Source organism: Musa acuminata, chromosome BXJ1-5 (assembly GCF_036884655.1).
Source record: "Musa acuminata AAA Group cultivar baxijiao chromosome BXJ1-5, Cavendish_Baxijiao_AAA, whole genome shotgun sequence".
NCBI lineage: Eukaryota > Viridiplantae > Streptophyta > Magnoliopsida > Zingiberales > Musaceae > Musa > Musa acuminata.
Genome location: NC_088331.1, coordinates 48,211,994 through 48,222,898, shown reverse-complemented (window position 1 = coordinate 48,222,898; position 10,905 = coordinate 48,211,994). Strand labels below are relative to the sequence as shown.

Below are 10,905 nucleotides of genomic sequence, written 5' to 3'. Positions count from 1 at the left end.
TTAAATAATTTTTTTATTTTATTTATTTCGATTTTAATTTTTTTATATCTTATGAATTAATGGATAGTGAGAGAATGCTCTCAGCGACATTCAATGGTAAGTAGCATTGATCAAAGTCTTCCTCTTTATCAAGTGATGTTTTTCTCTTCGTTGATTTAGAAACGTCACAAGATGAACTATGGCATCGAGCAGCGTAAGACGATAAAACAATGTTGAATAATGGAGTGGCATCGATCGACGTCGACCCAAATAAGATTTCGACGAATGAAATAATGAATTATGAAAATAAGAATATGAATAATAATAATAATAATAATAATAAATAAATAAATAAATAAATAAATAAATAAAAAATAAAATAAAAATAAAAAATAATAATAACAAAAAAATGCTATATCAAACACACCACTGATTATGCAGGCAAGCTTTTAAAAGCAAACACAAAAAAAAAAAAAAAACAATTTTTGTTTGAGAACTGAGGAAACACAAAGCATAACCACAATTCAACGAGAGACAAAAAAAAAAAAATCATATAAATGCGATCGCGAACTCGAGCGCTCTCAGCCACTCTCCTACCGTATAAATGGCCCTCGGTACGGCGGACGCTGTTCTGGCCGTCGCTCCATTGAGCTTCGTCTCATCCTTTCGCCTCGAACCCTGAACAATTGGAACTGAAATACAAATCAAACGATGATAAAGCTGCGATTCTGCTCAATCTCTCCCTCTTGCCCCAACTCCCATCTGCCGGTACGTTTTTTTTCCCATCTCTCGCCCTCTCTGACGATCCATCGCGATCTTGTTGGGATTAGGGTCAGCGGATCTTCGTGATGATTCTTCCATTTTTCTTGCTTCTGGTCCTTCCTGGATCGGTAGGGGTTTAGGGCACCGTGGTGCGGTGTACGAATCAGAGACAAAGATCTGTGGGTGCTGAGGTTAAGGTATCAACAGCAAGAAAAGGCGGTACTGTGGAAGGCTAACAGGGACTGACTCGATTTCCTTGGCAGCAGCGGGGGTTGCATAGCTGTCGGAGATCGACGAGGAGTTGCATAGCCCACAACCGACCGTGAATAAGAGGGAGACGATCCATCGGCTCGCCGCATCCAGTTTCTCATATCTGCTCTTCACGCCCTAGGATCATCAAAGACAGGTAAAATTGTCTCTCTCTCTCTCTGGATATTTTCTCTGTTCACTAAAGTGAAGACGGTGCTTATGTTTCTTCCAATGGCTTCAAGAAGAATGATGGTGAACGAAGACAGTAAGTGAGAATTATCGTTTTCATTAATTATTTGTGTTAAATGATAGGGATATAAAGCGGAATAACCTTTGTATATGAATAAATACTAGAAGACCATGATATGCAGCGAAATTAAATGAAATCACAATCAAATAGTCACAAGACAATAACTGAGATACAAATCTCAATCTCTTGCCCTAAACCCTAGCAATAATCACAAGAGAATAACTGAGATACAAGGATCACGTCACTGTCAACAATATCTAAAACCTCCCCAAGTAATCACAGCAAGAGTCTACTGTAGATTTGATCTAACCTGAGATGAGAACACTGCTAGATGATTGAGAACAACCTCTCTGTAGATTTGTCTTCTTCCCTTTCTTTCTCTTCCTTTTCTGCCTTGTTTTTCTCTTTTTCTTCGAAATCCCGTGGCCGTTTTCTTCTCCCACGTTGTTGCCCTATTTATACTTTTTTTCTATCTTCAAAACGTAACCACCACACCCCCTAATGTTAATTAAGATTAGATTAAGATGAGATGAGCAATGGGCTGAATTTATGGACTGTCAGCCCAACATCAAATGTGTATAATATATATTTCCTCCTTTTCATTGGCCACTTTTTTCTTTTCGAAACTTTTGTCTTCGTCACATGACACCAAGTTGCCTGTTCATTGTTTGGATCATATCATTTACTTGATATCAAGGTTATACCCTTAGGATAGTTTGTAATACCTGCTTCCATCCAAAGAAAGAGCAGAGACATTTGTATAATCCCAGTTGCTGATTCATCAACAAATTTGCAAAGAAGATACCTGATTCTGTTGATAATATGTATGAGGTGCCTGATTTTACAGCCTAAGAAGACAGGAACTAAGATCGTGTGAAAGATGAGAAAGCTACTGACACCGTCCTCTGCTTCTGTTGATGATGATGCTGTCAACAATGTTGTTCTTGCAAAGCCGGAAGAGTGTACCAAGAAACTATGTCTAAGATGCCGGATGAACCAATTCAGTTTGAAAGGTTAGCTCTCACTCTCACTCGAACATGTTCGAGTGTCAGGGGCCGTTGTGTGCTTCTGAAAGTGTTCCACACTCGTGAAATTAATTATTAGGCATTCTTTAAAGAAATGTATGATGGTCTTGTGAGCATTCGATGCATGTTATATTAATCATGCTTTTCAGGATTGGTAAATTCTGGTTTATATCACCCGATGAAGCTTCTTCACCGTCACAAGCACGAGGAACTAAATGCCTATAGCATCTACACCGGTCTTCACATGTTTCCGAGACCGGGGATGAGTAGGAAGGCGGTTCATATCATAATGAAGTTGCCACGATGGGGGTGCCTTTTGATAGTCGATGCTCCAGTCCAGAAGACCAAAGATTTAGTAAAACTTACCTGCGGAAGGTTAAAGAATTACAAAGTTGCATAGTTTTCATGTTCTCACCGGAAATAAATAAAGCACGAGACGTGCAATGGTTTTTCCTTTTAGTTGCTTATGTATTCCTGCCTTTTCTCATGGAGCTAGAGTGGTATCTTGGTGAAACCTGTCTAACTTTAGAAAGCCATCGTCTTATCCTCGGAGCTGGAGAGGCATCAAGGTGAAGTAACCAATCTATGCAAGCCATTACAGAGTATATTCATGTATTGTTCTCCATAACTCTTGCATGTATTTGTGCTTGTACCATATTATATCGTTTGTATACTTGCTTAACTCAATTTCTGGATACGGTGTTCTCGGCAGTTGTAGTAGTTGATCTACTGATTTATTTCATTAAGATGGATAACAAGTTGCAATTATAAATCCCGTCTTATTCTCAGAGCTGCAGAGGCATGTAGGTGAAGTAATCTATCTAACTGATAGCTAGCCAGTATAGAGTAGATCCATGTTTTCTGCTCCATATTGAATATTTATGAATTACATTGTTCATCAAAGCACCTCCTTCTATTCACATGATCTGCACGTTTTTATGCTTGTTAGTATTTTTTTATTTGCTTGTTAACTCAGTTTCTCAGATTTTGGTGTTCTCAACATCCATAGTAGCTGATTTAGCACTGGTTATATTGATTTATCTCATTTAGATGGACATGACAAGTTAGGAATTCCTTTTCTTGATTGGGCAAATAATCAGATGAAGTTAGCTGATGTTATTGATTGTAACAGATGAGAAAGTTGAGATGTCATTGAGCGTCTCTCTTTTATACCTCAGCTTTTGCAGGCTTTTTGCAACGTGTTCTTGATTGTGCTTCTGGTAGAAATTTCCCATATTCTTTATATGTTCATGGATGTATTCTTAGAGAGATTTTGCTGGAATCTTGTCACCAAGATTAAGGCTATCCTCCGTTATTCTGCAGTGTTAAGAGAATTGATAAATATAAAACATGCAGTGTTTAAGGACCTTTAACATGCACAAAACATAGTGTTAATAGACATTTATGAAACCATTGAGCTTGATCTAAATTTATTTCAATATATCATAAAAGTTCAACGTCATGATGCTCTGTGGGTCTTTGATTTCGTGAAGAATACTTGCTTTGTCTGCAGAGGATGATGACGTGCTTGATCAGTTGGGGAAGGGGGTGAGACGTGGAGACTTACTTGTGTATACAAATATTACATGCAGGTTTTCTTTCTTTCAAGAAGCCAACAGCCAGAGATAACGTTGAGTTGAATGAGTTTAATGGTTGGAAGGGATCGTGCCTGCCACTTCCACGGCCATCGCTGTGACCAGTTGTCAACAGCTTTATCAAAGGGAGTACATGATTTACTTACTTTACCACATAACATGTTTTCTGCAGTTGGATGGGCATCCTGCATCCTGCATCCTGCATCCTGCATCCTGGTGGTGGTCGAAATAGTAAAGCGGTATCGCCGAGGTGGCGGTCCCCCCCTTTGTCAGGGGTTCAAAATCACGAGTTTGGCCATCTCGGACCTACAAAAGAGTGAGGAGGTAGGTAATCCATCCTATATGATCAACAAACCATGGAGATTTATGTGGTAAAATTCAACTAATTTGATCAAACTGCCTTTTTCCCTTGTATTTCCCTCGAGCTAAGCTCATACATACATTACTCATCCAGCCAAATTTAAGGTAGGCAGAAGCACGTGCTAGGCAATCACAAAATGGGTATGTCGACTTCCAGATCAGTGCAGAAGAGTCCACGGAGCATGTGGAATGCGTTGATCCGGGAGCAAGGTTTCTTCTACATCCTTCCTTGGTTGAATAGGATCTTTACGACTCATTACATGCAGTGTCATGTGGAGTGCATTTCTCGTGGTGCAAGTCTCTTCTTACCACATTTTCTACCACATTCGATCGGTTGGAAATTTGCTGTGTCTTTCAAATAAGACTAAGATAATTATTAGCGGTAAAATAAAATGTTTTGAATAAAAAACAAAGAAGATTAAATTTAAAAAAAAAAAAAAAAACATGCCACGTATGTTAGCGCTTCCTCTCAAACCTTTGGACGTAGAGGATGTTTTCCCATTCTTCCACCAAATTCATTAGTTGGGAATAACAATCACTGTGCTGTGAGGTGTGGATGCCATCATATCATGGGGGGCATCATTAATAAGACAATGAAATGTATTTCTTTTACCAAGTCGGATGTGCCTTCCCATAAAGAACTCGATGTCCCTCTCATAAGGCTGAGGTACGATGCCAGTATGTATATATGGGTCTTAAAAAGGTATTGGTGGTCCACCCAAATAGTTAGATTGTTGCTACTAACTATCATCCCTGTATATATGGGTTTTAAAAAGGTATTCGTGGTCCACCCAAATAATTAGATTATTGCTACCAACCATCGTCCTAATCCGCGGGGCATGGCAACTACCTAAATTCCCTTTACTACCGGCAAAAAATACAACTTTTATGTAGTAATTGTTCTACTTTTGCTACTCCCAACCCCCATGACACTTGTTTGTATCCGTATATTAATCGGTAGGAGGTCTCTGTCTCGGCAAATGGTTAGCGTAATGACATTATGTTCTGAAATCAAAGCGAATTCGTTAATCACAGTGTGAAGGCCATACTTTGATGAACAGTGATGTCATCTGAAAACGATCATCACGAGTCTATGACATGCAAAAATGGTTCTCACTTTTCATAGGTTTTTTTTATAGCATATGCTCATATTAAAACATGACGACCCTTGAATTAAAAAAATAATAATAAAAAAATCATGATGACCTCTTTAGATTTTTTTTTGTTTTTTTTTTCTAATCTCAAACTTGGAGACAAAGAAGGAAAGACACGGAAACGAAGGGCCAGCTGACATTATCATATCCAAGATGTGCAGTATGAGATGGCCCTGTTTTCCAACAAGAGGTTAATCGGAGGATACTCTACAAGACCAATCCAAAGGTAGTTCTTTTGTATCGGCTGCAGTGGGGGCCACAACTTCTCTCCCCGTGCACACGGAGGCGGCCTTGCTGTTCAATCTTTTTAGGTGGGGCCAAGGAGGATCGTGTCTCCGCCCACGGCATCTGATCTCACCCCGCGGGAGGCTGTAGTGCCGTGCCCGATTAAATTCGGATGTAATAAATACATGTATATATCGGTAGGAATCTCCGCCATCGAAAGATCAAAATATAATAGGTTAAAAAGACTGCAAAGCTGCAACACCGGCCTTTCCTGTACCTTCCCGATCTCCATCACAACAATAATACTGTTATTATTATTATTATCACTAATAATAACATTATAGACAAAACTAAGGACAATCCAGAATTAATTAATAGTTGGTTTGCTTAAAGAACCAAACGACGGCGACAAAGCCCGCATCTTTTCTTGCCTCCCTCTCTTCCGCCCTCTCGCGTCTCTCGACAAACCAACGTTTCTCTTTTTTTCTCTCTCCACCTACCCATGTGGCCGCCGTGGGTAAAGACCGCTCGATCCTCCGCTGCCGCCGGCGCCGTCTGCCGCTCCCCAACCTTCTCCTCCCCGACTCTCAGGGACCTCCAGGCCATCCTCCGCGACGACCACGACGCGGCCCATTCCTCATCTCCCACCCTCCGCCGCATCCTCCACCGTGCCCGCCTTGCCTCCTCCGCCCTCCGCGCCCTCCGCTCCGCCGTCTCCGATCCATACCGCCACCCCCGCCGCGGCGGCGTCGTCCTCTACTTCACCTCCCTCCGCGTCGTCCGCCGCACCTTCGAGGACTGCCGCGCCGTCCGCTCCATCCTCCGCGGCCTCCGCGTCGCCGTCGACGAGCGCGACCTCTCCATGGACTCCCGCTTCCTCGCCGAGCTCCAGGCCGCCCTGGGCCTCCAGCGGCCCACCCTCCCCCAGGTCTTCCTCACCGGCCGCTGCCTCGGCGGCGCCGACGAGATCCGCCGCCTTCACGAGTCCGGCGAGCTCAAGGCCCTCATCGAGGGGGCCGCTGACCCCACCGTGGCTTCCGCCTGCGAGGGCTGCGGCGGCGTGCGCTTCGTCCTCTGCGCCGCGTGCAGCGGCAGCCATAAGCGATACAGCGACAAGGGCGGGGGCTTCCGGACCTGCACCGAGTGCAACGAGAACGGGCTCGTCCGATGCCCCGACTGCTGCGCCGTGGCCCTCTGATCGACGTCGCAGCGCAGGGCCGGGGGAGGTCGCTTCTCTCCCCTTTCTTTTTTGGAAGAAGAAGAAAAGGAGAAGGTTTTTCTTGTTCCCTTTCCTTGTGTTTGTTGGTAGAGTTAGCCGGAAAATGTAATTGTAAATTAGGCATATCAATTAGTGCGTTTAAGTTGTGGATTGAAACTGGGAATAGACGCCGGCGGTCAGGAAAACAGTAAATAGTAAGGAAATGGAAGAAGAAAAAAAAAAAAGAGTCGATGGATGATGATGACAACCCTTGACGAGAAGGGTGACATTAACAATGACGGTCGAGTTTCCTTCTTCCTTCCAAGATCTTTCTTCTTCTGCTGCTTCTTTTGCTGCCCAATCATGGCACAAGTCTAAATGCTCCCAAGTTTCATAGTTTTCGTGATATGCATCTTTTGTTCTTGATTATTCTTTTCTCGTCAATTCGATCTAGAACGAAGAGCATGAGTAAAATCCATGCATCTACAATGTTTTTTGGAGGAGCAAAATAGTTGGCAAGGAAGAGGAACATGGATGGAACGTGGTTCTGACCTAATTTGTGCTCCATTGTCAACAATAATGGCAGCAGGTCTGGAGCTACGCAATTATCATCCGCTCCGCCAGACTCCACTCCCGGATTGATGGTACGCCGAGTTTGTATGTTCTCGGCAAACAAAAATTTCCTTGGAGAAGCCAAAATTTGGTGCCCTTACCCTTTTTGTGCATCTTCAATGAAGTCATTTACTATTTAAATGCAAGTCTTGTTAACTGAAACCACTTCCAGACTCACTCCCCTCGTATTTTTAGAGAGCTAATCGAATGGTTCAGCAATCACGCTTCATGACCCCAATTACTGGATCATTCAATCTTAACGAGTCTCAATGAAACGCAGAGACTCTCTCTCTCTCGCTCTCTCTCTCTTGGGGGGTCCGTGAGAAAGTCTAAACTGCTGCAAGTGGAGTCGCTGTCCATCGTTATTAGTGGTTGACGCCGCAAAGATGGGCCTCAACTCTCGTGGCCACATGGGTATGTCATGGTGACAATGATGAACCATGCATGGTGGGTGGAGGCTCGTGCTTCCTATTCTTGCGAGCTTGGTCCCGTTGCTCTCTTTTTGATTTATTTGTCTCGCGGGTCGAGCCCGTCCGACGACCGGATTGGTGACGATGGAGGGGCCTCCTCATTTCATATGCTTTTTGCCTTGAGGACCCACTCATATTGGCATGGGAATTGTGCCGCGTTCTGGCACACTCCGCCATCTAATTTGAACCTTTTGTAACTTCTTACCCTTGCAGACCACGATAGAGGGACCGTGCTATAATTGGGGTTTTAGGCGTGTGGTATGTGTCAAAATAACAACCGTTTGAAATCAAGCGTGTAAGTTGGAACTCGCCTCTCTCTGCCTTTATGTCTGTTCACTAGAGCGACTAGTGGAGATGGTGCCCGCAGATCAAAGAGAAGACGAATAACAAGATGCATAAAATTGAATTGCTAACCGAAGCATGCAGCAGATCACAAAACCAGCGAAAATTAAAAAGGAAATACGAAACTTACTTGTGAATCCCCACGATCGTAATACTCTCGGCTTCGGTTTCATCGAACTTCCTTCTGCTTCTCGAAGCACGACGCATAGGCCGATACCATTCTTCCCCATCGCCTTAGTTTCGCCCATGAAATCCATCTAACGAGTACCGTAGAAATAAGTAGGCCATAAATCGAAGTTCTATTTTGGATTCCATCAGCATCAGCTGGATGGATCGCAAGAAGCGAAGGAAGATGAAGAAACAAAAGGACTAAAAAATTTCAAAGCATCATCTGCCGAACATTTGCTTTACCAATTCAGCACAGATCGGAATCGTCGCGGTAGCTGCAATCGGACTCAAAATACGAAGGGGAAATCGATTCCTTCATCCACCGAAATAACGCAAGAGATCGGATGGGAACAATCAGGTGGAACAATTAGGAAGGCGGGGAGGGTCGCCGCCATGGTGGTTGTCGACGTCGGAAACGAGCGAGCAGAGGGGCTGCTTCTGGAAGTTGTCCGCCATAGTTAACCCTCTTTTTCTTTTCGTGGGAGAGGGGGGAGTTGGAATTTTTGGGGAGCGGAACCTCTTTATATAGCGAGTGCTTCAGGCCTTCGGGGCGGGTGATGCTCGAGTTCATATAAAGACCCAAGTGTAGGTGGGGTTGGCTTAATCTTGCATTCTACTACGCTTTGTATGATAGATAGACACCGCAGGCTTTCGAATTGGACCAACAACTTTGCGATACAAATTTTGCTGTTTTGTAGCGGTTTAAGGCTTTATAAAACTCATCAAATTAGAAACGGTAGATCAGATGAGGTACACAAATGAATTGATGGTCTAATTAAAATCATGATCTATCTGATTAGTGCCACTCATACATTAAGAGTCTTATATGACCACCATAACTCATCATATATGCCTACTCGTGATCGAAGAACACAACCTATATATGCGATCTCAACGACAGGTCTGAGGCACGCGTAACCCGAACGCCCACCATCATGTCAACACTTCCCATGTGCTTAGTCCATTTGGGGTCGAGTCGAGATGGCGTGGCCGACCGTTTGGACACCTAACCCGGCGGTGAGGAGATGATGAGGAGAGAGAGAGAGAGAGAGATAGGTGAGGAGATGATGAACTCATGTGGTACGGGCCAAAACTCCATCGCACCTCTCACCCTCGTTAAGCTGAAACCACAATCCGTATCCACCACCATCACCCGCCTGCCTGCATGGCAGCCCAGCAGGCTCAGCCCTTCCGTTGGCACTACGACGATCTCGACGACAAGAACTTCCACGTCCACGGCGGCGCCCTCCTTAACCTCATCCTCCTCATCTCCGTCTCCGTTCTCCTGTCGTCCACACTTGTGTGCCTGCTCGTGAGGTGGGCGTATCGCCACAGCCGCAGGACGGCGGAAACAGGCTCGGTGAGCATGGCGCCGGCAGCCGGCCTCGAACCGCAGATCATCGGTAGCTTCCCGGTGCACCTGCACCGAGCATCGGGGACCGGCGAGGAGCCGCAGTGCTCGATATGCCTGAGTAGCGTGATGGAGGGGGATAAGATGAAGGTGTTGCCAAGCTGCGGCCACGGGTTCCATGTGGAGTGCATCGACGAGTGGTTACGGGCTCAGACGAGCTGCCCGCTGTGCAGGGCGTCGCTCGGTGAATCATCGCAGGCCGCGGAACAGGAGGCTGTGGCCTGAGGGAGAGACGATGAGGGTTTTCGGCGTTGATGGTTTACTAGAATTGAGGCTGGGGCGGTGGCTATTTCGAGCTGCCTTGCGTTTGTTCGAGACACCGAGAGCAAAGCAGTCCCGTGGTTCATATTGTGGGACCACTCATGGTTCATATGGTTGGTTTCATCTTCCATGCCATGCATGTCACGTAGAAATGAGATTATATGCGTATTCTTTTCGTCTTTTTATGTCGGATGTCGCGTAGATATGATGAGAAGATGCCAGTTTCCTTGCCGTATCGTATTTATGTTTGCCGTACATTTCAATGGCTTCATCGGAACTTAATTACAGAGATCCGATATCCAGAGATTGAGAGGAGGATTGTATAGGGGATCGGATCTTACAAACATTGTATTGGGTTATACGTGACAAAAACCTCTTCAAAACTAGTAACATAACACGATAAGTGAGTTAACAGAATGCACCAAAGTGTGAGCCCGGATAACGTAGATCAAAGGTGTAGTTGAACGAACCCCCCTCGATCATCAAAATAAAATTTACGATTTGTAAGCATGAAACCTCGTGATCAAATCGATGCAATCCACACTAATTCCGAATGATTCGCTCCACACATATGAGTTTGGAATATTTATAACTCTTAATTATTATTAAAATTTTCTTTCAGGCTAAAGTAAATGCTAAATAAAACACATTTAATAAGATTTTGGATTTAAACATTCGATCGGATAGTGTCATGTTGTTTGCTTCCTTCCACGCGGCTGAAGTGAATGATTAAAAAGTAAAAAAAGGAAGTTAATCCTGTGGCTGCTGGGATTCGAGCCCAGGTCTCCACGGCCACAACGTGGAATTCTAACCACTAAACTACAGCCACGCTTTGTTTTTAGTT

General features: G+C 44.2%; 2 protein-coding genes, 2 long non-coding RNA genes and 1 other non-coding gene across 12 annotated transcripts; 3 read left to right on the top strand and 2 right to left on the bottom strand.

The window, feature by feature from the left end:
* Window positions 1-571: 571 nt before the first annotated feature.
* On the top strand, window positions 572-4,543 carry LOC103986074 (uncharacterized). Of its 8 annotated transcripts, none has more exons than XR_010513749.1 (7): window positions 572-747; window positions 874-1,147; window positions 2,088-2,253; window positions 2,415-2,640; window positions 2,762-2,877; window positions 3,858-4,184; window positions 4,315-4,543. It is a non-coding gene; the product is annotated as an uncharacterized LOC103986074 (long non-coding RNA). The 8 variants fall into 8 exon arrangements; XR_010513748.1 differs by having other exon boundaries at window positions 573-747; window positions 2,762-2,834; XR_010513747.1 differs by having other exon boundaries at window positions 573-747; window positions 2,762-2,834; window positions 3,779-4,184.
* LOC135674853 (uncharacterized) lies at window positions 4,027-8,900 on the bottom strand. Its single transcript, XR_010513750.1, has 3 exons — window positions 8,633-8,900; window positions 8,352-8,478; window positions 4,027-4,166 (listed from the first exon to the last, which is right to left on the bottom strand). It is a non-coding gene; the product is annotated as an uncharacterized LOC135674853 (long non-coding RNA).
* On the top strand, window positions 6,020-7,205 carry LOC103986075 (uncharacterized protein At5g39865-like). Its single transcript, XM_009403952.3, has one exon. It carries the CDS (start codon window positions 6,102-6,104, stop codon window positions 6,795-6,797), a length of 696 nt encoding a protein of 231 aa, XP_009402227.2. The 5' UTR covers window positions 6,020-6,101; the 3' UTR covers window positions 6,798-7,205.
* Window positions 8,901-9,554: 654 nt separating the features above from the next.
* On the top strand, window positions 9,555-10,025 carry LOC135674045 (RING-H2 finger protein ATL66-like). The gene has a single exon (XM_065183456.1). The coding sequence runs from the start codon at window positions 9,555-9,557 to the stop codon at window positions 10,023-10,025; it is 471 nt and encodes a 156-aa protein (XP_065039528.1).
* Window positions 10,026-10,818: 793 nt separating this feature from the next.
* On the bottom strand, window positions 10,819-10,890 carry TRNAH-GUG (transfer RNA histidin (anticodon GUG)). Its single transcript has one exon. It is a non-coding gene; the product is annotated as a tRNA-His (tRNA).
* Between the last annotated feature and the right edge of the window lie 15 nt (window positions 10,891-10,905).